The 27649-nt window shown below is 38.7% G+C and overlaps 1 protein-coding gene across 4 annotated transcripts in view; it reads left to right on the forward strand.

Moving 5' to 3' along the window:
* Positions 1-9594: 9594 nt before the first annotated feature.
* Positions 9595-27649, forward strand: part of LOC146680289 (cyclin-dependent kinase-like 5) — a 53341-nt gene continuing 35286 nt past the window's right edge. For 3 of the 4 annotated variants that reach the window (XM_085449536.1, XM_085449539.1, XM_085449538.1), the window contains exons 1-3: positions 9595-9744; positions 11725-11946; positions 13885-13919. In XM_085449536.1, coding sequence (XP_085305662.1) covers positions 11883-11946; positions 13885-13919 — 99 coding nt within the window. In that variant the 5' untranslated portion in view covers positions 9595-9744; positions 11725-11882. Of the gene's footprint in view, positions 9745-10543; positions 11060-11724; positions 11947-13884; positions 13920-27649 lie in introns of those variants that run through there. The other variant, XM_085449537.1, reaches the window with a different exon arrangement.

Raw genomic sequence — 27649 nt, forward strand, 5'->3', positions numbered from 1 at the left:
AAGTGTCAATCATTTGTGAAAGAATTATAGAGTACATGTTCCTTTTTAATAACAAAAAAAATAACGCTGGGGGGGTGGGGGGGGGGGGGGTGGTTGTCATTTGATAAAAATAAAAAGTGTCTCTAATACCAGGAATCCTTCCATTTTCGACTCAGTTCTTTGTAGGAAAGAAGTTGTTTGTGACACAGAAAATTATAGAAGTTTCACATCCTTATTTGTCACTGGTGAAATGGTGCTGTTTGCCTCAGATGTGCAGAGGGCACCTGTTATAGTGGTTACACCAACAGTGGCCTCACAGCTGTTTAACTTTGCAGAACAGCCACTCAGTGTCCAAGTATCAAACAACATAATAACTAGAGCTCATAATAAATTGATTCAAACATTATCTTGAAAGCTCTGGAATGGGGTGGGTGGGGGTGGAGAAAGGTTAAAACCCAGGACAGGACAGGTCACCATTACATCCCAAGACTAACATGGAGAGACACAAAACCAACCGATTTAGAATTACCATTTAACCCAGTAAGGATGTTTTTGTGGGAGGAAATTGAAGTACCCAAATAGAAAATGGAAACTCCCAAGTTTTACTCTCATAATGTGAAAACATAAATATTCCTTTGCATATAATTCATTCCATTTAAGCTCTCACCAGACCCTATTAGATCACAAGATTTTTATACTGCACCCATGCAAAGTTTTACCTTATTTTTGATTTTCCAGTAAGGTGCAGCTCTCTCTGTATTTGTCCAGTTAATGAAAAAAAAAGGAAAAGTTAGACTCTATCAATGATTTGTGGTTCCATAATTTGATGATCCTGCATTTAAGAACACCTTACCGCTACATTGGTAATTATGTGTGTTTTTCAAATTTACCTTCACTTTTCCTCCAAGCAGACAAACTCAAGTTTAAACTATAATTTATCTGGTTTGAAAGGGTTCTTTAAGGGTTCAAACACATGTAAGTCAAGTCAAGAATTAAGTCTATGTTACCTTATTTGAAATCTTTATTTTCTTTTATACTGTAGGTTAACAAAATCATGTGTTATATAAGAGTAATCCATGTTCATATTTCCATTGAAAGGTTGCACATTTTTTGTGCAATTTAATACATTTTAGTGGGTTTTCATTCTCCTTTATAATCAATGTTGTACCCAAGAGGGTTAAACTTGATTCAGTCGGGATTAAAAAAAACTGCACTGGGAGCGATCGTGTTGGTTGATCTGATGTGGCGTGCACATTTAAAACTGCTCAACTGATTTATTTGCTACGGGGAAATAACTGCCCAATGCAGGCGTGCGCACTGTCTTTGACGTAATAAATACAGGAATTACTCAAACAATAATGAATAATTTCCATGGTTAATATGGACTTAGTTCTCACTGGCTGGGGGAGAAAACCACCTTTTATGACAAAAGAATTTTAAAGGGTGTGGTTTGCTGATTGAAAAGATCTGATGCAAAGAGAAAGGTGAGGTTTTTAAACTCCACCTTGTTTTTGCAGGTTCTGTGTGAATACAGGTATGGGCAGGTGCAGATCTAATCTATGCAATACAGACAGTGTTCCTACTTCAGTGTTACACCTTTAGCAGAAGAGATGAGGCTTTATTCTGTGGTGTAGTAATGTATATTACATCACCGAGACTCCATTGTGTAATATAATTTTCCAAAACCTGGTACTTCCCAGCCACTTCTTCAAAATTATAGTCAAGGACTTCTTGTTCACCTCTTCAAACTTTAAACTTCATAGTGTTTAGTTTTTAATGTTTAGCTTCTTTTTAATGATTTTTATAAAAGGGTTTGGAAGTTCTGAGGTATTGCAGTATAACTGCGACCCTTTCCCGGTCTCAGTCGTCATTGTCATGCCTCTGGGATTTCCTGATAGGATCTTGACTTCATATCTTAGATGCTAAGTTTATCTATCTCAGTCGTGGTTTATGTTTGGTGTTTTGTTAATGTTCCAGTGTTTTAGTTTTCATTTCCTGTTTTCTTTGATTTGTGAGACTTTGTTTCCTGTTTAATTTCACAATGAGCTTCAGTTTTATGACACTAGTTTCTTGGTGTTTTTTTTCTTCTGGTTTCTAGTGATTAACACAGTTTTGTGGATGAGTTTTGGTTTGCATCATCTAACTGTACTCAGTGTTTCTGTTTGTGCCCTCTTCTGTTTTTACACCTCGGGCTGTTTGTGTTTCCTTGTCTCTTACATTTGGTTTATTGTTGGTATTCCTGCCTCCTTTAGTTATTTCCTGTGGTACTTTGATGGTTTTGTTTTCTTTGTGTTTAACTGCGGTTTCCTTGCTGAGTCATCTATGAATGTTTCTTCTGTGCACCCTTTCTTTTGTACATTACTGCTTTCTTCACATTTTTCTTTTTACATTTTTCTTAATTTTGAACCTATGTTATGACAGCATATTTTAAAGCCTTACTCTTTGATTCATTCTAAGGTTTTTCCTTTTATTCCACTGACTAAACTGTTTTTTTTTTTTTCACAGTTAGTCTTAGTTTGAGTAACACCTTTGATTTGAAATAGGAAGTTTGGGCTTAGCCAAACTGTGTTTACAAAACAGCCAACAACACATGGGTATAGTTTATGGTAGGCATGGTAGGAATATGTTCCCACCACCACTAATTTGATCTTAATGGCATATGTTTAAATAAAATACTGTACACTGGCAGGGGAATGTCCAGGGGTGGAGGGAAATATAACCACACCCACCCCAGGTGCCCCCTGTCAAGTTGTCTTTTGCGATATTATTTATTTGATTTTTTTCAGTTTGTGTGCTCAAATATATGACTTTACAGGATAGCTTTTTTCAGATTTGAACTAACCAATAATCTGAGTTTTTGATGTATCTGTCTCAAATCACAGATCCGGATTCATTTTTATAGAGAGGGCTGTGAAAATTTCAAGCTTTTATCTTGAAGTATTTTTTGGGGGGGTCTTTTTCTGGCTTTATTGGATAGGTACAGTGAAGACTGACAGGAAAGCAGAGGGAGAGAGAGGGGAAGACATGCAGCAAAGGGTTGCGGGTCGGACTCAAACCGGGCTGGCCGCTTTCAGCCATATGGCATATGGTCGCCCGCTCATCCCACTGAGTTAAACTGGCACACTCGGCTTTTATCTTTGGTAGTTTCTGGGATATTCATGTCAAACGTTGTCTCTGAAAATCTGGAATACAAAAACTACCACAGACTGTCCAGGATCTCGGTGATGCCATGATGCTACGCTCAAAAAAAATAATTAATTGGATGAAGGTAATTTTATCTTGCCACTTATATTCCATCTAAACAAATCATGTTATATTAATCCATATTGGTTGTGTTGTGTCAACACGATATATGTGTGTAGGTTTAACATAATATTAACATTAACATTCAATAACCTCAGTGATTTTCCTGTGGTTTGACATCTAATGTGATCTTGTGAATTTCGTGAGTCGACTCAAAAAATGAAATTGGGTGGTTGTTACATGCACAAGATCCAAACTTGTAATTTGAACTAAATAATTCCATGTTTCTATGGTGAACGTACTTAAATCATGTAGCATCTGCATGAAATCCAGCAACTTAATTTGTTCTTGTTGAGATGACATCATACAATCCAGTAAGAGTGGCTGGATCCAGGCAACTAACCACTCTTACTGGATTGTATGATGTCATCTCAACAAGAACAAATTAAGTTGCTGGATTTCATGCAGATGCTACATGATTTAATTACGTTCACCATAGAAACATGGAATTATTTAGTTCAAATTACAAGTTTGGATCTTGTGCATGTAACAACCACCCAATTTCATTTTTTTTGAGTGTACGGCCTGAGAAGAGATCCTCTAAGAAACTATCGACTGCCTTGTAAGGAGCATGCACAGACATTACAGGAGTGCATATAAGCACATTGCTGAGCCACATTAAAAAATAAGTCTGTGTTTTTCATTTTATTGAATCTAGGCCTGAAAAGCTTGATGATTTAGGTTTTCAAATGTTTCTCAACAATCCAATTTAGATTTTCACCTGAAATATTTCATTCATCAGGCTGTATAAATTCAATTTTCTCCTAATTTTTTGCAGCTGTGTATTTCAGGAGTACAGGAGTACAGAAGTCTGGTGAGGAACTTTGTCGCATGGAGTCACATAAACCACCTGCAACTCAACACCTCAAAGACTAAGGAACTGGTTGTGGACTTCGGGAGGTCTAGAGCAGGTCCACTGCCGGTTCAGATAGAGGGGGAGGAGGTGGAGGTGGTCAACAAGTACAAGTACCTCGGGCTGTGGGTGGACAATAAACTGGACTGGTCATGCAACACAGAGCACCTGTATAAAAAAGCCCAAAGCCGACTGTACTTCCTCAGGAGGCTGAGGTCTTTTAACATCTGCAGGAAGCTCCTGAGGATGTTTTACCAGTCGGTGGTTGCTGGAGTACTTTTCTATGCTGTGGTGTGCTGGGGGAGCAGCACAGCAAAGAAGGACTCATCCAGGCTGGAGAAACTGATCAGGAGGGCTAGCTCTGTGGTCGGCATGAAGCTGGACACTCTGGTGACAGTGGCAGAGAAAAGGACATTAAAGAAACTGATGGACATTATGGACAATGCCAGGCATCCTCTGCACACGGCCATTAACAACCAGAAGAGTCTGTTCAGTGACAGGTTGCTTCTCCCAAAGACAAGAACTAACAGACTTAAAAACTCCTTTGTCCCACACGCCATCAGACTGTTTAACTCCTCTCTGGAGGGGAGAGGGAGGGGAAACAGGAGGACAAAGGAGGGGGGAACAACTAAGCTGTAGTGCCTCTTCACCTCACTGTGCAATACCTTTTGTGCAATACTTTTGTAAATAGTCAACGGTGCAATAGACTCAATACTTGAAATGTGCAATTCACTTGTATTTTTATTTTTATTCCTATTTATTCTATTTATCCCCTTCGTATATTTTATTTATATTGTCTCTGTATTTATATATATGTGTGTGTGTGTATAACTCTGTAACTTCTGTCGGTGCTGTGCTTTTTTGGAAATCGAATTTCCCAGAGGAACCCACCCGAGGGATTAATAAAGTTCTATCTTATCTTATCTTATCTTATCTTATCTCTTCACTCATCCGGCACCCTTAATATTTCTAATTTCACTGCCCTCACACATTTCAAGTTTATTATTATTCGCTCTTTACCAATATTGTCTCTCCTCTGTATTACTAGCTATGAGCCGGCTATTTTGGAAATAGATCTGAGTCTTGTTAACTGGTTTGTAATGAACATCAGGCTGACATATTAATGGATTTTATGGCTGCAGCAACTGCTGCAAGGAGCATAGTTTTATTATCCCTGTAAATACAAGTTAGAAAGTGGTGCCTCCTGCATTGATTAAGATGGTGATGGCAGTCGTGATTATGGATTAAATAATGACTGTAACTGTATTAATATTTCAGCAAGTGTAAAATTATAGCTAATAACACAGACAATTAGGTCTCATCAAATAAGATTTACCCAATTAAATAAACCATAATTCCACATCACTTTACTCCACTAGGTATGTACTTTCCACTTTCTCTGCATCATGTTTAGGGTCAGTCTGCTTGTCTGTCTTTTGAGTTGTTTCCTGTTTTACTTGGTACTTGTGACAGTCTTCATTTGGACTTCCTGACAGATTCATGTTTTATTTTCCACTTTTTATTTCTCACTTTTCCACATTGCTTCCTTTCTTCATTTTTTCCTTGGCTCTTGTGTTCCTTGGGATCACTTTTGGATCACTATATTACATTCACAGACTCTGCTTCACATAGGCAGCAGTTTTGTTGACTGGAGAGTATGTTAGTTTAAAAAATAACTTTATTTATCCGTAAATTTAAGAATAACTGGCTGAAGGCCTAAGCTTGTTTTTCTTTTACTTTCCATTCTGAAGTGAGGACAAATTGTTTAGAGTCCTCCACAGTTTGTATACTCCAGCAGTGTGCTGCACCTCTTTTATAATTTGAAGGAAAAAACACTTTTCCAAAGGTTAAATCTGAGAAACCTTGATTAGAGTTCCTCTATCAAGCCACTTCTTTTCTCAAGGTGCATTTTGGAACGCAGATATCCTTCAACATGGTGTCCTGAGAGTGATTTCTATGTCGAGGGAAGGATGAGGACAGAGGAGATGAATAGGCACAAGTTTGAGAAATGATAAAAAGCTTTCTGTGTCCTTTCCCTGGATTCATTCAGTTTCAGGACAATCCTGTCGGTGGCAGCATTGGTCAGCACAAACACTCAAAAAGTTATGCAGCAGGTTTTGAATGAAAATAGGCAGGAAGGGGAAAAACAAGTTGCTTTCTGCACACTAAAAATTAATTTGGAATTAATCTAGTAAGCTGTATCTGAAATGTTGCACACAAAGCATGATGGCTGCTCATTGTTAACATGTGCAGTGATAAGGTTTTACAGCCCCGTGGGTATTCAGCTGACATTAATAAGACAGGAATGCTCTCTGAGTGTTACAATCACCTGGAAAATAAATAATTTACTCAATAAAATTAATGTGTGTACAGTTGTTGTTTTGCCTGTATCTGTATGAGTGAACTTTGTCTTAATGGGGCACCTTACGTTTCTGTGCATATGTTTTTCCTCAGGGAGGGTGCAAACTGTCTTTGTGTCCTCAAAGGGCGAGTTTTAAACAGTCTTTGTAAATGACAAGAAACCCCACATCAAGCAACCTGCTGCTTTATGAGAGTGGAAGGCAGAAGCTATCTGCCCTCCTTTAGCTCCAGCTCCTCAGGTTTAAGAGACAAACACCAACTCTACTTTTAAGGTCAGGGTTTAAACTTTCCATTGTGATAAAGCTTACAGTCAGAGCTGGATCAGGTGACCCTGAGACCTCATTTGGATAGATCAAATTCAAATTCAGACCCTTGTAGCTGTTGACGGGTCTCTGAATTGAGGGATAGAGCAGAAAGAAAAGCAGCATTTCTGGGCATTTATACTCCTATCAGATTAATGTACAGTACTGCGCAAAAGTCTTGAGTCACTCTTTATTTCTTCATATGTTGTTCAGTTATCTAGACTTTCTTGTCATTTTTAAAGCAATAGTTCGCCAAGCTTTCTAAAGGTCTTTGAAAGTTTGTCTTTGGACATTGGCTTTCTCACTCGTTTTCAATCCAGTCCTTTTACCTGACCATTTTCAGAGGATTTGTTTGTTTGTTTGTTTTTTGTTAAGTCACTTAATACATATCTATGAATCATTCACACACACATAAAGCCCCCAACTCAAGGGAGGGAGCAGTTTTGTGTCTATACATAACAGAAAACTTACCAAAGAACCAATTTTAAGTTAGATATTAATTTCTTTAGCTAAATCAATGAGAAATGTCAAAAATAGCACATTTTGACAGGAATACGATAGCAGTTTTCCCAAACAACTCTTAGCTGAAAACTTGGCATATCCTGGTAGGGTGTGCAGTGCCTCCTTAAAAGTTTAATGAAACTGGAAAGGTGGAGGACAAAAAGAAGACGTGGCAGATCTAGAAAAAACAAACAAACAACAATCTACAGCAGATGAACATTATCTGGAAGTCACGTCGTTAAGAAATAGCAAAATAAATCCAGCAAAGACCTGACACAGGACCTGAGAGATGCACCTGGCAGTTATCTGCATCTAGCCTGGGCCTCAACATCTTTGAAGCAGTGAGTGATCATCTCAGCAGAGAACAGAACCTAACACAGTGAACATTCATAGAAGAGTGATGAAATGTCCTTTGAGAAGCCTGCAGACTACTTAAAGAAGTTACAAGAAAGCTTGTCTAAGAGAGTTTAGGCTGGGAAGTAAAGGTGGTTGTACCAAATTTTAACTTTCAAGAAACTCTGTATTTTTCGGACTATAAGGCGCACTTAAAATTCTTAGATTTTCTCAAAAATCGACAGTGCACCTTATAATCCGGTGCGCCTTATGTATGAATTCTGGTTGTGCTTACTGACCTCGGACCGATTTTACGTGGTACATGAGAAATCTGTGAAAAAATGTTTTAGTATGACTTTGGTAAGCTACAAAGCTGCACCGCTTGATGGATTGTCGGAGCATTATCCGGGTCCAAACTCCGCTTCAGGTCCCAAAGTCAAACGAGCACTGCAGCATCAATGAGAGTAAAAAACTGTCTAAATTCTTTTATCTTTAATAAAATCATCAGCGTTGCTGCTTTACCAGGTGTAACAATTACGTTTAACATCCAGGCATCTATGAAAACTGAATTTATTAAATTTAACTGAGTTAGAAGCTAGTAGGAAGTTAGCTCGCTAGTTTCCACCTAAACATGATATAGCATGTTCTGACTGAGAGATTTCTGAAAAAATTAAAACAGACAGCTCTGCTTTTACTTCCAACATAAATGAAGACTGAAAACTAAACAGCAGTGACGTTTGTAGGGTTACTGAAGTTGGACTAGCTGGTATATAATGATGTGCTATCTGATCGCTAGCGACATAGCTATGTTAGCATAACATAAACACAGGAAAGCTGGAGGATGAATGCTAACTTTTTTCAATTAGATAAAAGTTAACGTGAGGGTTCCCTATGGTTAGGGACAAATGCAATCGCATGGCAGGATGCTGTAAATGGACCAAACGTCAGTCAGGAGAACAACTGAGATAATCCATCCACAATAAGAGGTTGGTCATTAATATATTGCAACAACATTGGAATAGAGTACCTGCTGGAGAATTTAACATTAATGAATCAATGGTACGGAAGTGGAGGAAGCAAGAACAATGAGTTGAGTAAAGTTTGACTTATCTGACTGTTTTGTTTCGCTTAATGCGCCTTATAATCCGGTGCGCCTTATGGTCCGAAAAATACAATACCTGTAAAGTACCTTTGCTGCAGATTCTGTTGACAGGCTTTATAATGAATCTTGAATCGTGAATCTTTTCCTTTCCACATCCTATCATTTTAACTAAGAATGTGTTCTTCATGACTTTACCGATTAAATAAGTAATTAAATTAATAAGTTCTACTGACTCACTGCACCACCTAGTGGTGAAAATTGGCATTGCAAAAAGTGCAGCCCAGCCTGTGTTTAGCTACAGTGGATTTCTCTTGAAAACAATGCACACGATTTGGATATAAAGTCACAGCAGTTTCTTCACATTCCACTCTAAGTTTTGAGACTGCAGCTGGGAGTCTCAATTTATGGCTCATTCACTCCCTGATGCATTTATATCCCACTATTACACACCATTAACGTGTACTTACTCTCTCTTGTAGTTTGTTTTGTCCAGTTTTTACCCTTACCCTTAAGCAAGGCACTTACTCCTCTCTAATGTAGCTTGTGTATACACCTTACATCAGAACATCCTTAAAAGGCAATCTTTCTGCCTCTTTATGTACTTTGGAGTGGCCTTTAGCTAAATTATGTTGTCATATTTGAACGCGGGGTGTGATTTGCCAGAATTATGTAATTGAGAAATTAGAACAATAATATCCCACCTTCATACCAAACACCCTCAGACCGCAACACAGTTTTCAGCAACCCTCCCCTCGCCCCCCCTCTCTCCGGAAGCCATCTGTGCTGTAATTGGCTGAAACTAAGGGGGAGTTGGAATAAACAACAGTTCCGAGCATTTTCATTGGCCGCTGTCACGTCGCTCGAACTGTTGCCTGGCGATGGGCTCGGAGCTTGTCAACCGCACGATCCAGTTACTGTAGCTGCCTGCTGCAATGAAAATAACGTCGTTGGTGGGTGGATATATTTATATGGGCCTGTTTCCATCGTTTTTCCCCAAAAACAGTGACTGAGTGAGTAGTTTTTTTTAATCTTTACTTGGGTAACACTTAACCTGCGAGGGTGACTCGGATCTCTTATGTGTTAAGGCAGGCGGGAGGTTTGTTATGCATGTTTTCTGAATCAGCTGGTTCAACAACAACTAGGGGAAAAAACTGTTAATTTCTGTTAAGTTGGCTTCATATGTTTGACTTGTTGGGTTTGCTGTTGCTCTGCATTAAAAATGTGGGCGCTACAGTCAGTCTGTGGGCAGTCATAGCTCCCTGTCTCTCTCACACACGCACACGCATACATATGTGCATATATACACAATTAGATACACAGGCTACAGTTAAAAATGATGATTTGTGACAGCTACATTTCACCTTTGTAGCTGTTAAGAATGTGAGAGACTTGTTATAAGAAGCAACACCACAAATGCAGGTGAGATTTTTACATAAACAGCAGTAAATTTCTTTTCCTTTTTTCAACCATAATTTTATCTTAAATTTAAACTTGTGTCTATTGTTGTTTGCGTAATTGTGTGCAATTAACCCAAAAAAAATCACGTTACTCTAAACCTGAGTGACGTTGTTAGATGGATCCCTTTGTTGTTGTTGTTGTTGTTGTTGTTGTTTTTTCTACAAATTTCCACCACTTTGTCAAATTTTAATCATCAGAAAGACACAATTCTGCATAAATACTAGTGCACTGATCATATGAAGAGATTTTGGAGGTTCTGCATTTTCAATTCCACGCACCACGCATGAGTCATGCTGTTGATAGAGACAAAATATACGATCTACAGCCATGCACTGTGCATTCCTGATCATATTATCCTTCCAGGAGTGGGCCTGGTGGGTTAGTTGGCAAAAATCTGCTTGGGAAAAACAATAGGCTTGCATGCCACCTCATGTAGGCTGCAAGCTGAAATGGACCAAAGGAAGCACAGAAACACACTCATGAGTGAAAAATAAAAGGCATTTTCTGCGAGGTGAAAAGTGTTTGAGTTTAGCCTACAGTTGAGGGTTTGCTGCTGAGTAAGATAAGGGAGTAACAGACCACACAGCGATATTTGGTGTTCAGGGAGACTCAGTTTATTTTGGTGCCGAGGTTTTTGCATAGTGATGAGCAGCTCCTGTGCCCACAGCTCTGTAGGAGATTGCAAGTGTGTGTGTGAGTGTGTGTGTAGGCTACACAAGTCCTTGAGCTTTCCAGCTAGGAGAAGATGAAATGGAGAAAGTGGTATCTGGAGTCTTATCTGATTCAATAAAGAGTGTGTGGATACCAGAGGAAATCCTTTGATCACGTTCAAAATGCGTGCGGTGCCCTTTCACTCTCTCTAAACAGGTAGGAATTTACTATTTTCACCATCATTTTCATCAGGTTCTGTAAACTATAATATGGAACCTTTTTATTTACTTAATTTATACTGACGAGACAGTCCACTGATTTCACACATTCGCGTCTATTCGCTCGGTATGTGGAGCCTGCACAGGCTGTTAATACCCTTGTGCAGTGTCTTCTGTGGCTCTAGAGGAGCTTCGTCAAGTCTTGAGAAAATAACCCTTGTGATATGATCAGGGTTATCTTTAGTAAAGCTGAAGATATCAATTAGCTGGGAGAAAGCCTGTGTTTTAAAACTGTGGGCATGGAGATCGAGAAATGAGGGCGTGCAGGCAAAGGAGGACGAGTGATAGATTGTATTAAACTGCTTTCTGGGAATTGGATCCTGCTTTTTTATTTTAATAGGGACCAAAAGTTGGGACATTTCAGCCCCTGCTTCACCCATTTTGATTATTGTTCTTTCTAGTCGCCCTTTCTAAACTCCTCCAGCTTAATAAAAGGGACCTATACAAAGCAGGAATCACCCTTTAACTAAAGGATTGCTAGTTTTGTGACACAGATTCATTTTTTCTCAAGCTTTCGTGAATTCAGTATCGGTAGATTTTCTTTTAACTCTGAGCTAAGAGGGCTCTTTATCTATTTTGATTTGGTGCATTGTTTTCCTGCAGGTGAAGACGAGGCACTGACGGAGGCATGTGACGGATATTATGGCTTACAGCAGGCGTTCGCCTCTCAGGAGCCGACAGCTGGCCGACTCATGCAGTCCTGTAGCCGGGGCCCCCGAGCCTGAGCTCCACCCACCTCACACAGCATACCTTTTGACTTCATGAAGATCCCTGACCTTGGTGATGTAATGAATAAATTTGAAGTCCTTGGGATTGTGGGTGAAGGTAAGTGCGGTCATTTACTTGCTGAAAAGCCTGTTTTGTGCGATTGTTTTTCAGTCTGCAGTAGATAGTAAGAACTAGTCCAGTCCAGCCTTTCATGCACACTTGCATGGCTTTTTAGTGAGCCATCGGTTGATTGTTTTTAACCAATTTGCCTGCAGAACAAGCCCATTAAAAGCCTGACCTTTACAGCTTATTAAGGTCAAGGGCGTCTGTTTTATATTTATTTATCCAAAAGAATTTAAATGTGACAAACTGAAGCTAGATGCTTTAATGTGATTCATACTTTCATGTTCTTATTGGATAAATGAAGTGGTGGTTTGGGGATTTATTTTGCTTTATTGTAGTAAATATCAGCAGGACATGGCTGTGTGATAGTTAAATTCCCCTGAAATGCTTCTCCTGGCTTTTGTTTTGCCTTGAGCTACTTGGTTGATAGAAAGTGGCAGTAGCCCTGAAGGGAGGCCACCCACACGTCCTAGTTTTTACACCCTTACTCTTCTACTCCCACGTCTTAGAAGTTTTATAATGCGTGGCAGAAAGACGCGGGGAAATCTCGAGCTGGATTTTAAAAGCTGCGTGCCTGTCCGATGATGCGCCGGTTGGGAAGGAAGTCAGCACTTTTAGTGTCACATTAAACTGTAAAAGTTGTAGAAATTTTCCTGCTCATCTCTCCGTTTCCTGCCGTAGCACTCATTGCACTGTATGCTCCGCTTGATCCCAGCATCATAGATTTTTCCTCAGTGATCTTGAGGTCAGTCAGTTTTGTTAATGATTTAGTACTAAGTGCTAAGTGCATGCAGCTCACCCCAGCAATTAAAAATACACTGAATTATGTGCAGTTATCTCCAGCTCTTCATTGAAGGACGGAAATGAACGGGAGAAATTATTTTCCATCTTTTAATACTTCAGGCACGTTTTGCAGCTTTTTGTGCACTAATTTAGTAGGAATGGGGTAAGAGATGTGGCTAATGTGTCCCTGCTTTACTAATGACATACAAAATGTCCTAAATTGTCATGAAACCAGGCTGCATACACCAAAAAAATCCTGTCCAGTTTGGTTTCTTGTTAGTCAGTGGATTTTTCACTGGTGGCGGTCATGCTTGCTGGAACCGCTGGAAGTATATGTGAAGATTAAAGCCAAACTAAGATGCTGAAGGTGGCTGATTTAGTGAAAATAAACAAGAGTTTAAGGATGCTGTTGTGTATGGTTATGGTGGTTATGCTATGTGCACAGCACATCCTCAGTCCAACATATAGCTTGATGTGTTATTACACGTTTCTTACTCACCACTGTCTTCTGGGTGGCGCGTACCCAAGATAATTACACGTTCAAGAGGTGAAATTGAGTCTTGGATTATATTAATAATAATAAAGACACAAGTTAAAATTGTTACAGTTGTATAAATAATACATAGACCCCATAGCTTTAGTCTTTAAAGTGTGTTCGACTGTAGAGCAGATAACTTCTCAGCACTGATGTTCTCGTAAAGGAGCACAGATCCATTCGTCATATGTCTGCTTGGTCCAAGAATTCCTCTCGAACCCTCGGGGGATGCATGTGTGTGACTGCCAGGGTCGATAACATCAGATCTACAGTAGCTTGCCAACACTTGTGTCCTACTTTCTGGACCACCTGTCCTTTTTATAAAGGGGAGGTGGGGGGGGTTAGTTCATGTGTAGTTCATGTGTAGTTCATGCGAACATATAGGAAGCATTCGAAGGGGTTATTTCAAAAGCTTTTCTCTTCTCAGTTGGAGTAATACTCCTTGTTTGTTTATGGCTGTAGATCATGGTGGCATGTTAATTACAGAGTTTCAAGCTGATTTTGTGTTTTATTATTTACTGTTATTGATTCTACTTGAAAGAAAAAGTTACTCTGAATGGATGAATAAACAGTAAAGGAAATTAAAGTAATCTTGCTTTTTGCTTCTGTTTCAGGTGCCTATGGTGTTGTTCTGAAGTGCCGACACAAGGTAAGGTTCACATTATTTATGTTTGTAATACACTGTCAATATGAAAAAACGAAGTTTTAAAGGGCAAAAGATTTATGTTTGTCAGCAAAACTCATGAAAAACTAACAGTAAAGCCAGAATGTGCTTATTCCTCTGTGTTGTGGAGCTCTGTTGTTTTCTGTAAAAAACACATAAATGAGTCACGCTGTTGCACTTGGTGACTCGATTGTTCCTTACGGTGAACCGGGGCAGTGTTTTATGGCTCAAGCTAATCTCACATACACTGCTGTAAATACTCACTAGAGCACAAATGTGTATAATTTATGGTCGAACAGTTGCGTTGCTTCTGTTAAAGTAACATTTACAAAAAAGCTACCAGTACTGTGATGATTTCTTTCTTAAGAAGTTAAATATTATACGTGATCTGCTTTAGAAGTGCAATGGGGTAAATAATTATTTGATTTTTGCTCACTTAGAAAGAAATCAACAGTCTCTTGTATTTATGCTAGTTTCATTTTAATGGAGAGAGGGAATATTAACCAAAAGTTGAGGGAAAAAATACGTTATATAAAAGTTATACATTGATTTGCATGTTGCTGAGGGAAATTAGTATTTGATCCTCAAGCAAAACATGACACAACTTAGTACTTTGGTAGAAAAACTGTTGTTGTTGCACAACGGTGAGAGGTTTCTTGTAGTAGGTCACCAGCTTCCTTCTTTACAGAAACTCTCTAACTCCTTTCAGTTTCTTGGCTGCTGCTTGGAAACATGAAGCTTCAGCTCCCTCCACATATTTTCTGTAGTGTTGATGTCTGGAGACCAGCTAGGCCACTCCATGACCTTAATGTACTTCTTCTTTAGTTGCCTTGGCAGTATGTTTTGGGTCATTGCCATGCTTAAAGACCCATCCACGACCCATCTTTTTATATGGTTTTAGCTTGTTTTTTTAAAGCATGGTATAACATGATAAAATGGAGCAACAGTGGACATTTTGGGTTATATTTTTGTAACTATATGTTATACTGAAATGAGCGGTATAGCTAATCCAGGGACCTGATTCATACATGTTTGCTCTTGTTTGTGGAGCACCAGCCTTGTCCTTTGAGTGTGGTGGTCAGAGGGTAATGTTGGTTTGCCTGATAAAGAGATAAAGGCTATCTGAATCAGGCCCAGAGAACTTCTGATCTAGATCGTGTTTGTTTTCCAAAGGAGCAAGCACTCCTCACGAACCTGGTCGCACCGTTTTTGTTTAGTGTTGTTGTCGCATTGGGTTACAGTTACAGATGCTCCTGCAGACTGCTGGATAACTGGTTATAGTCCTTTTGTCTCCACTCAGGAGAGCAAGATCTGCTTTGAAGGATAAATTCATTTCTTCCACTACTTAGATTTTTTTATTCACATAAAGGAGACTCTGTTTAAGCAGTTAATTTTTAGGAAAAGAAAAAGGAAATCAAAACAACCACAAAAAAAAAAAAAAAAATAGCAGACGACCCACACTGCACACAGCCTTGTCATCTCAGTCCATGTGAGGAAGAGGCTGTGCCAGGAATTGACAGCAATCCAGTATGAATAAGAGAGGCTAACTACCTCCTACTTACAGAGATCTGCAAGAAGGAGACAAAAACACTTTCTCAGCCTCTCCTATCAAAATCCTCAGCAGGTTTTTTTTTACTTGCTCTACAATTACCATGCATCTGCCTTCATTTTATCATGTTTATTACAGAAGTGATATTACTCTGTTTATCCAGTGGCCTGGTGTCTAATGCCAGGCAGTTAGCTTAAATGTTATAACAAAAATAAAAAGACAACAACACAAAGGGTTGATGTTGAGGGAGGAAAAATAGGAGCGAGGATATAAATATTATTCAAACTGATTGATCACAGGCCGAGGCGTTCGCAAATGCCAATGTCTCCGTTTTCGAACAACAGAACTCACATCAATAAACCGCCGTTAGGTTCGCACCACAGATGGCGGCTGCTGTCTGCAACGCTCTCGGTATTGTCTTCATTTGTGCGAAAACCCGTCAGCGTCAAAATTCAGCAACAAAAGTTTATCAGAACAGGATGAAATAAAGCTCAGCGTCAGCGTACATCTGCCAGGCTGATATGTTGCCTAATCAGAGACGGAGGAAGTTTTGACAAGGTTTAGGTAGCTCTATCCTAAACCTCATCAGAGCTTTGTTTTTAAAAAAATAATGCTGATTTTGGTATAGTCCTCAGATGTCTGCGTGTACGGCTCTGCTCAGAAGACATTATACCTGAGCGTGATATTCTTCTGTACTCTATATTTTATTTTACACATTGGTTTAATTTGGATTTAATGACACAAACATCAAGCAGAGATGATGATTGTTTAGCTGGTAGAGGAACATTTGGGGGTTAAAGCCTGATTAATCCACGAAGGAGATGGTGGATCTCAACTTAAGCTAAAGGAAAGTGTAGTTGTTGGATGCAATACATGTAGCTTTGTAAGGTAACAATATTCATCTTGCAACATGATACTTACTTACCTCCAGTTTAGCTTTGAAGACACAGATCTGTAGAAACTGTTGAGCTAATCAACCAATAATGGCTGAATGCTCGTGATCTCGGAAGATTTTGCCGTTCTAGTGACTCTCAGATACGAGTGCATTGTTCCTCAATGAGACTCATGTTTTTCTGTTCGTGATGCGATAATAGTGCTTTGGGTAAAAATACACACGTGTATATTAACGAGCTACATCACGAAACGCATTTTCATTAGTTGGTAAAGCGTTTTTGGAATGCATTTTTAATTAGATCATTATTTGGTAAAAAACAATTTCTCGAAACAAACGAGCCCCCAGAAGCCTGACATTTTGTCACACATTGCCTGGGCCTTTTGTTGGTTAGAAACTCAGTAATATATGCATTTTTGATGGAATTTCTGCTGGTGACTTTATTGGTTGATGTGTGAAAGCACCGGAGGATAAATGCTCTGGCTGCAGATCAATGTGGACCTGTGCCATCTGGAAAATATTGTATTGTTAGCGTGAATGAACTGGCATGTTTTTTCAAGGGCTAACTCACAGATCTATGCTGCATAATTATGTGTGCATACACACAGAGGCTGGCACAGTGTCAAACACACTCTTCACGCACTCGCACACACACGTGTGTGTAAGCGGAAAAACACATAAGCTTAGCAAGGCTTTGATGATGCTGTGAGGATGGGCAGGGAAGTGCACTGACCAGAGAAAATGGCTGCATTTATATGGCACTGCAGCTGCTCATTCTCACAAAACACATTTATTTCACCAGTGACACGCCCCTTTGTACTTGCACTACCCAGTACATGTATTTAACAGGAATAATTAGATCCGAGAAAGACGTGGGGCCAGATATAGGAGGGATGGAAATAGGGAAACGTGCATTCAGTTTCTACGCAATAATCAGAATGTGTTTGAAAAGGCGACGGATTACAGTGTGTGCACCCGACATTACAGGATCCTCAAGAGTCAGCTGGGCTGGTTGTTGTACAGAGAGGAGGCGGAGGACATAGATAACTGTTTTTTTTTTTTTATTCAGGTGTAATCATTTTATTGTCAGCAGTAGCAGCAGCAAAGGGGTTTTTCGCAGTAGATAAATATATGCGGATGATTTATTATTCTTGCAGAGTTATTCTCCTTAAATATTTATGCAGACACAAACGGGATAAAAGATTTGATCTTAATGCTGAATGTTTGCTTCTCTGGCATTGTTACACGATTGTGATAACTGCGTGCTTCCTCATCATATTAATAACCGTGATTTGTGATCCTTTTGGCGTCTCTTTACGAAAGATTGTTGATCATTTACTTCATTAATGTGTCTTGAACATTATCCTAAACACTGTGTAGGACATTCGAATGACTAGTTGTCATGATCGATTCTGCGGTTTACTCCTACAAGCGCACATGTGCTGAAGTAAACATTGTGTCAGTTATCCTGACATTTGAAAAACCTTTATTAACTCCTTAAAACCAAGTGTATCATATTAAATGGGTTTTTGAGACGTCCTCAACATCACTAGTGGGATTTTTTTAACCTAACCCGATCTTGTTTGTTTAAGATAAACAACCTTTGAGCAATTTTCTTCAGATATTAGCGGTGAGCAAATGCTGACTTCTATGTCAGCAAATGCTGAGCAGGAAGTCTGTTTACATAGTTGCCACCGAGTAAAAAAGATATATAAAGTAACCTATTATCGTATTACCGTATTACCGTATTTCCTGTTCTGCATATGCCACTACACTTTCAAATAAAGAGGTGGGCGTATGTACAGGAAAGGACAGAGAGAGGTGATTTCCCTAATATGGTCACCTCAGGCACACAGCTCCACCCATCTGCTACTTAAACCTTATGCTTATGAGGGGTGGCAAATGAGAAGAAAGGGGGAGAATTTTTTTTTTAAACAGAGGACGAAGTGCAGGGCTATTTAAAGGCCCAGTGTGAAATAAGCAATGATTATTTTTAACTGTGATTCATGCAAAGCTACCCTAGTAGAGTCCAGGTCTAGTAAAACCTGAAGCTGGAAATGAGCATAATGGGTATCTTTGAGTTGCTTTAGCCTGTCTACTTTTTTTTTTTTAATTCATATTTTTATTAAGGTTTCAAAAGCAGGCATTCACAGTATGTACATCATGTAAGCATTCTTCATACTTAGGTTATCTGCCTTAAATACTGAAATAGTATTTTAATTTACATCCAAGTCATAAGGGAAGAATACTTACAACGATAGAAGTAATTGAAACCATCACATAATCCGAAAATCAAAAAACAAAAAACAAAACTAACAAACCTAAGAAAAGAGAAAAAACAAAAAAAAAAACAAAACAAAAAAAACAAACAAAAAAAAAAACAAACAAACAAAAAAACAAAAAAAAAAAACAAAAAAAAACACAGATGTGTTGGTATGGGGTGATCCTATAAATATATATACATACATCATAATTATTGGTTTGTAATAGTAAAATCTGGCCTATGAGGCGTGATATATTTAACCCAGTTTTCCCAATATGATGTAAATTTCTCCAGCTTGTGGTTAACAGAAGCTGTTATCTTTTCCATGTTATAAGTTTCCATTGTGATTTCCATCCATGTACTTATGTTTGGGCTCTCTGGGGATAGCTTTAGCCTGTCTACAGTTGCTCCTTTTCATGCTGTGTCTGATTTAATCAGTGTCATGTCTGCTGTCATTGATGCCTGCTCTGCTCTGTGTGGGGCTCTTGCTGCCGCTCTCCGCCGCAGGCTTTTCATGCATGCATGTGGAAGGGCGGGAAGGTTCAGAACAGAGCCGTACAGCTAAATATAAATCACTGCAGATGGAAATAACAATCTTCTTTTGACTATAGTGGCCCCGACTGAAATAGGCTCGACAGAATCACCTCATACCTTACAGGGACCCAGTTGTTCTCAGTAATGCTTTTGCACTCTCCAGCTTCACTCACTCTTGTCGCTGCTCTGCCAAATGTTGCCACAGCTTTTTGATAAAGAGAGTGCTCAGAGTAAAACTGCAACATGCTGCTGTGTCAAGAGGGTTGAGCACACAGAGACACAGAGGAGCTTTTGTCTTGTACTTCTGGCTCCTTTGTTATTATTTTCTTGTCGATTTAAATAGATAACCGTAAGAACACGCCTGGGTTCACTAATTCATTTTTGGCCACTCTTTTGGGAATGCAGCCCATCATCATGGTGTGAGGAAATGAGGGGGCTACCAGATTCATGGATGCCGCAGCTACAGATCCACCTTTTGCCAAGTGAGCCACGAGGATGCTTCAGGACTTTTTCTCTTGCCTGCTGATGCTTGATAAAGCCCTATGAATTATGCTAATTTATTGTAAGCTAATTAAGAGGCTTAATCACGCTGATGTCGCTTAAAAGATGTCACAGTGCAGCTGTTTTTTTAAGCTTTAAAGGTTCAAGCTGAAACAGATTTTTTTTTTTTTTTTACCAAAATGCACATTTTCTGCACACAATGATTTTTGTGACTGCCCTTGAGGTGTGACCTATGTGAGCTGCGGAGGCTTGAGACAGACGTGTGTTTGAAAATGCATTTCTATGATGTTTTATCCAACAGTTACACGAGGGATAGGCTTTTATAGCTGTCCAGAAAGGCCACTCTTCAAGGTGTCTGTAAAAAGCTAGTGTGAAACAATAGTCATTTAACTGAGGTTGACAGTTCAGACCAAAAGTGACAGAAATAGTTATAATGAATGAAACTTGATCTGATGACTGATGTGGGAAAGGTGTGGGAGGTTTCCAGAGCTCCTCTATTGAGCCACTCTTTAGTCCTGGTATATAGATTTGAGTCAGTTCTTGGTAGTTATGAAGAAGTTAAATCTAGAACTAAAAGTAAAAGAAAAAGAACTATGAACTGTTTGTGTTGTCACGTTATGTCTGTCTCTTTATCAGTCGGTGGATATTGAGCAGCTTGATGTAGCACTTTTTCTCCACTCCTCTTTTTTCACTTCAAACTCATTTTTTCTTCTGTTGCATATCATTAACTTCCCTTTGCTCTCTCTCGTACACACCTGTCAATATGTTAACTTCACTTCAGTTTTATTTATATAGTGCTTTAACAACAGTAATCTCAATATGCTTTTTATAGTAAGTGAAAACCCTACAATATAAGAGGAAAAAGCCCAACAATCAGACAGTCATCTAAGAATAAACACTTGGAAATGGTGAGGAAGAAGAACTCCCTTTTAACAGGAAGAGACCCTGTTGCTATAGAATCAGGGTCCCCTCTTTTCATCTCTGATGTGTTTATATACCACTACTAGTCATGATGGTTTGCTGCTTCTCAGCAAGGATTGTTTTGTTTGAGGTCTATTCCTGTTGAAGAGTAGTTCTTCCTCCCCACCATCTCCAAGTGCAGTGTGGGGTTTTCTCTATATGTTCTGAAGTAAAATCCGACAATATTTAAATGTCTTGAGATGACTAGCATTACATAAATGAAATGTAACTAAATATTTTATTTATATAATGATACTTCAATACTAACAAGTCAGGTTTCTGATTCATGGTCAGTTTCATGGTGAGAGTAAGTGCATAAAGAAAAGTTTGGATGTGACTCCAGGGTGCAAAAACCCCACCGCTATGAGTTTGATATTATTCTTTTAGTAATATTCAGCTGATATTAAAGCATGTTGATAAGCTCGGGTAAGCAAATTACTCTGATTGAGCGATAAGTTAAAAAGTGAAATTAACAAACTAAGTCCAATATTAATTAATAATAATAATAATAATGGATTGCATTTATATAGCGCTTTTCAAGGCACCCAAAGCGCTTTACAATGCCACTATTCATTCACTCTCACATTCACACACTGATATCACATCATAAATTCTTTTTGCTTTCTAATCTGTATAAATGACAATAAGAAGATTGTATTCTTTAATGCCTACAGTAAAATTAAGTTATTACTGGACTTTGATTGGTTGCATATCATTTGTATCTTTTCTTCAAAATTAAAAATCTGTAAATTTGCAAAAGCACATTTCGAACTTGGCGATAAGGTTTATTCACACTGTTGACGAAACTGGGAATATCAGGACTGGGAGTGGAAACTGCCAGTGAAACTTGCACAACTTTGACCTCACATGTTAAAAAGGTATGTTTGCTCAACGGAGATCACAGACCGAACTCCCACACATGCGGCTCTCATCTGACACACGCACACACAACAGTGTTTAATGGACGAGTGTTCATATGATTACTGCACGTGAGCTTGTGTTTTTGCTCTAAATGAGTGATGTGTTATATTTAACCGCAAACCTTAACGTCATCAGACCAGTCTAGTGCATACTGGCGTCTAATATATAAAATACCCATACTATATTGAAGTCTATCACTGAGAACCTTAATGGAAGAAGAAATGGTTAAAACTGGGGATAAACATGTGACACACTTTCTGTTTGCCATGTGTTGTGTTTTAAGACTTCCCACTAAACTCTGAGACGGGGTGACTTACAAATGAAACTCTTTGTTGAAACTTATCTGAGTCAAATACAAAGGCTTCTCTCTGAAAGCTAATCTAAATCCTGGATAAGGCCTCTGCGTGGCCTTGTACACTGGTGTTTTTGTAGCACGCGACAGTGTGTGGACTGTGGAAGCAGGAATTTAAACATAGCAGTGCAGAATATTTGTTTAAGCAGAGAACATCTCTTATACTACACACCCACGAACTGATTTCTAAAGACAATCAAACCAAAAAAGAGGTAAAAGATGGACAGAAGGGTCATGTCTCCTTTAATAATAATCAGTTAGAAGCAGTGAATTATCTGTTTTCGTCAATTATAAAGAAATTGACCTTCTACATGAAAAGTCACGGCCCTTGAATGCAGCGGCGTCAGCTCGATGCTTTAATTGGATTCCAGTCAGACTCACGTGAATTTAAATGAGTCATTCTCACAACAAAGACATATGCAAACGATATATGACTCAGAAAAATGTCATGGGTCATGTTGGGACCTTGTGCACCTTTCTATCAATCAAATATTGATATTCAAAGCTGTTTTCAGTTAAGTAATATTTCATGCTGTGTGTGCAGGGGTTGAAGAAACTAAAGAAACTCAGCTTGTCCGCTCTCCATATTGGAGCGTCTCCTCTCTGTGATGGAACTTGAAACAATAAAACTTTATTTATAAAATAAAACATGTCTACAGCTGGGCAGTGTGAGCGAATAATTACATTAGTCTATATGAAATATGCCCAGATTTGTCAACACACCCAGTCTGATGAGGCTTTGGAGCACATCTTTATTGAAGTATGTGTGCCTTCACTGAGTGTTGTTTTTATATTGTAACATTTATTACAAACTTCTTAAATCCTAACCCTGGCAAACACCCTCCACATTATAATAATTAAAAACAAAGACTGCAACAGCTGAATGGTGTGGAAGGTTACAGTGTAAGGTTAAGTTAAGACATTCATTTTCTGCAGAAGTCTAAATCAGGCATTAGTCGTAGAAATATAGCTACATGGCGCAGACGCAACTGCTGTGATTGGCCTGTTCAGTACTGTTGCACTTCCTGCTATTTTTTGCAGCAGTTTTTCAATTTGTCTGTGAAAGAATAACAATCAACTTTTCAATATAACGAAAAATAATCACAACGGACTCACAAATGTCGGCAGATTCCGACATTAAATTGTTGAAACTACTAGGATGGATGTGAGGGAATGACAAAAGTCCCATCATGTTTGGTTCCATCATGGCTGAACTGCATAGGAAACACATGGACACAAAAACAACATGGATCACTCAGAAAGACTCACAAAACAGAACTAAAACAAAAATGTAACTAAAATAAACAAATGTGCTGTAGAAACTGAAATGAAACTGAATTCAAATCAAAATAGAAACAAAAACTCATCACAAAATACGGAATTATATATAACTGATGACAAGACAAACTCCTTTTGGGACTTTTTAAAAATTAGCTGGCAGAAACAGACACAGCTCCTCTCTGGGGCGTCTCCGGTCTCTTCTGTTCCCCCATCCCATCAGGCTGTTAGTTACTATTACCCAGCATGCCATTTGCTGCTTTCATTTTGTAACTGTGCAGAAAGAAATGGTTTATATTTCGCAAATTAAAATGTCTCATAAAGATATTTTAATCACATGACTGGGAAGAGTCACAAACACAGGTTTCCTATTAACACACCCTCTCATACTACTAGTTACTAATAATGAATTTAAACCGCCTAATAAGCCACAAAAGCATCAGTCTTTAAGAAATTCACATCATGTGTAAAACGATGTAAACTGAGAATTTCACATAAAAATGTATTCAGATCGGATAATCATGATGCTTCATATGTAATTAACACCATGGGAACAAGCAAAACATTTTATTTTTTAATAAAGTTGTGAAGTTAGACATGATATATAATTATTAAAGCATGTTTGCATCTTAGACCAGCGAGTGTCTAACTCAGTTTCACTGGAGGTCAGACACTGACATGCTTTAATTCACTGAAAATATTCAGTGACGTACAGTCTGGTCCACATAAAGAACTCATGAAGCAACATAATGATTACAACAAGCTGCTTACCACACAGCCAACTCACATCTACCATCTATTCACAAGCTTGAATGTGACAGATACTGGCAGTAAAGTGTATTCAACGTCAGAAAATACATCTGGATGTTCAGAGAAAATAATAAAGTCTCAGTTTCATTCTTGCAGATATTTCTACAAATCTCACAAAAATGTAAAATAATGGTCTAGTTTAGCTTTTAGCTTACCTTACAGCCGTAACTATAAGCTAACATTAAAACAACATGTAAATTTTTGCAGTGTGACTAAAATTTCCTGACTCAGCTGCTTTTTCTTCGCTGTAACATTTGATCAAAGAAACATTTTGCTGTATTCAAACTCCTCTTTTTTAGTTTCAGCTCCCTGTGTGCTTTCAGACTAATAACACAAATTATAATTTTTATGGCTAATAGATGCAGAGCTACTCGGGTTTGACGTGTCCACAAAGATAGAAAGCAAAAATCATCACTACAGACTTATTTGTCAAATATCAATAAACCTTTCAGGGAAAGTGTTCCTGTCAGAGCATCAATACGATCTGTATGTCTTAGGAGTCTGCAATGATTGCAGCATAAAGGATACAGCAGCACAGGTATGAGTGCGTGAGGTGTCATCTTCCTCTTCTACAAAAACATCAACAAACAGGCGGCTGTTTTCCACGTCAAAACATAACTTAAAACCACCTGGTTTGTTTTTGTGGATGTTACGTTGGCCCGTTATGCCTGCATAGGCCATGTATGAAGTACAATCACATTACTGCTGACAGAATAAATGATGAACAAGCACAGAAACAGCAGGTGTGAGGTGTTTATTACCAAATAATGTCATTAAATTCTTTTTTTTCTCATTTCCTGTAACCTTCATTCAAAAAACATCTAACGTTTTAGCGACAGATGCACAGGTAAATTGCACATGTTCAGAAACATAATTTAAAGTTAGTACAATATACTAAAAACAACATTTTAATCTCCTAACCCTTATGAAATAAGACAAGCACAGCTATAAAAATGTAAAGATTTACTTTTCCAACTACAGTGTGAATAAGAGGGGCAGCTAGTTTTAGAATGAGCTGAGTTTTTAAGCAGTGGCATATTTAAATTTAAAACACGTACTGTATTTTGTAACATTTTACAGTTGCTTCATTATTCATTTCAGCGCTCAAGATCACATGACATAAATGCTTCATGATTTTTTTCTTTTGCATTTTTTTTTTGCATTTTTTTGCATTTCAGTTCAAAAGAGTCCAGAGACTGTGTGAGTTGCACAGAATATTTAGCTTTCATACTGTTATATAATGTGGAGTAAATTATGCAGGATATAGAAGTCCACAGTTGTGACATTATTTCCTTGCAAGCCTCTTTTCCCGTAGTAAGATCAGGTGTATTTTTGACTTTCAGACTTGCAGCTGTGAAATTTTGGAATAAAGAACGGCAAAAAAAAAGAAGGTAAACCTATCATTATTTTATTTGAAAGGGTCGTTTTTAGTACATGGATGAAAATTGTCAGCCGATTGCTCCCTGTAGTCACTGATTGCAAATTGAACATATTAAGCTTTACTGTGTTTCTTCCCTTGAGATGCTCTGCAGGCCTTCACTGCGACTGCCTTCAGTTGGGTCTCTCTGCATTCAGTCTTGTCTTCAGTAACTGAAAAGCATGCTTTGTTGGGTTTGAGATCAGGTGACTGACTTGGCCTTTGAAGAATATCCCATTTCAAGCAGCCCAAGAGTTTCTGTCCTAAAACTCACTCTTGCTGTTCTCTAGCTGAGAGTATAGCACCGTACCCTCTATCCTGCTACTTTATCAGCAGTCAGAATAAACGCCGGTGACCCGGTTCCCCTGGCAGCCATACATATCTGCATTATATCACTTCCTCCACTATGATGCGGTATGTTCGGATTAGGAGTCGTTTCTCTCCCTTTCCAAACTTTCCTCTTCCCATAATTCTGTTGCAAGTTCATCTCAGTTTCATCTGTCCAGTGGTTAGCACCTTCCTCTAAAGCACCTGTATCTCCATTCATGAAGGCGTCTTTCGATTGTAGATTTTGAAACCTTGACATTTCCCTGAGAGTGTTCTTGACTTGATTGGATGCTATTTTTTGGAACTGTGGAAATAATTCTCTTATCGTGCACTTTAATTGTTTTCTGTGGCCTTTTGGACCTTTTAGTGTTGCTGAGCCAGTCCATTCATTCTTTTTAAGAATGTACCAGATTCTTGGTGTGGCCACTCGTAAAGTTTTTGTTTTGATTTTGTTGTTGTCCTAATGATGACCCCGCACATTTGCATTTGCACCTTATCTCTTTAGACTTTGAATTTAAAATTAGAATGAAAAACTCTTAAGTACAAATTTGACGTCTGGAATCAACTTGAAATATTATGTCTGCTTCATTTGTCATGAAATAACAAGGGTGCAGGCTTCACCTGGCCCTGAAACTGCTTGTCAGTCAATTGTCCAACAGTTTTTGAGCCATGAGAAGAGATGCTAATGATATGTTGGCATGAAAATCAAAGGGAAAGACAGGCTTAAGTTGATTTTGACAGGTATCTCCATGCATTACTTGACATGCAAGAAGGATCTGACAGCTAAGTAAACAAGTAAATTAATTTCCCTCCTGCAGTAAGTTGGCACTTTCATTAATTAGTATGAGGAAACTTTGCGGACAATAATAAATGCTTTGCATGGGTTGAATTGAATTGGGTTGAAACAGGTTTTGTGATCTGAGGGTTAAGAACAGAGCGAATGTTCTACTGAGTAGCAGAAAGCATCACATGATCACATGAGTCATCCTGTTAATAGCAAGTGAACACGAACATATGTGGCACATGCCAGGGCACAATGCTTGCTTCTTATGGTGAAGGCTCCTGGCAGCTCCACTGTGGCGTGGGGTTGTATTTTCCTGGCATGGTTCAGGTTCATAAAACCCCCGAGGGCCGGAGATTGATGCCAAAAGGAAGTCGTCCTTAGCGAATATGTTCAGGAAATGGTGGAGGATCAGTCAGTCATTTTTCACTAGGATACAGCCGAGTGAGACCATATATCACAGCCTGTTAATGCAGCAAATGCCACCTCACTGCCGTTTTAAAATATTTGGTATTAAGATGAATGTTTGGTGTATTGTTTGCAGCCTCAGGCTCAAGACTTGGGTGCCAGCTACCGTGGTACTGTGGGTGCCTTTGCTACCAATCAAGTCGATGACTAGAGCATACATATAAAATTTTAATCAAATTTGTACCACAGTGAGGTTTTACATCTATCTGCTCTCTGTTTTTTAGTAAAGAGTAAATTATTCACTAAAATGTCTCCCACTCTCAGACGCTGAATTTTTAAATAAATGTTTAAAAAAGTTCTTAAACACGGGCTGTGTGGGGTTATTCGCATTAAACTGCTTTTTGATGTGTTTGCAATAGAAAAGCACCTCAATCAGGGCCACAGTAGGACCAAATAACATTGTTATTTCACTCTACGCTCATTTATATTTACACGGGTGCAGAGAACAACATACTTACCTTCATACAACAGCGAGAACCGAGCACACACTAGTCCAAGCATCAGTGACATCACGTGTGAAAGGAAGAGATGGGTTGCAAAGTTGCTTGCAGGTGCACAGCAACTATGGGCAGACTAAAGCAGCTTTAGTAGTGTATAAGAGGATAAAGAGATCAACTTTAGCTTTGGGATATTAGTTGATATGCCAAGATTGTCTGACTGAA

Source organism: Copadichromis virginalis, linkage group LG23, assembly GCF_057382275.1.
Source record: "Copadichromis virginalis isolate Kocher_CV1m ecotype Utaka linkage group LG23, C_Virginalis_male_GT1.1, whole genome shotgun sequence".
In the NCBI taxonomy this organism is placed as follows: domain Eukaryota; kingdom Metazoa; phylum Chordata; class Actinopteri; order Cichliformes; family Cichlidae; genus Copadichromis; species Copadichromis virginalis.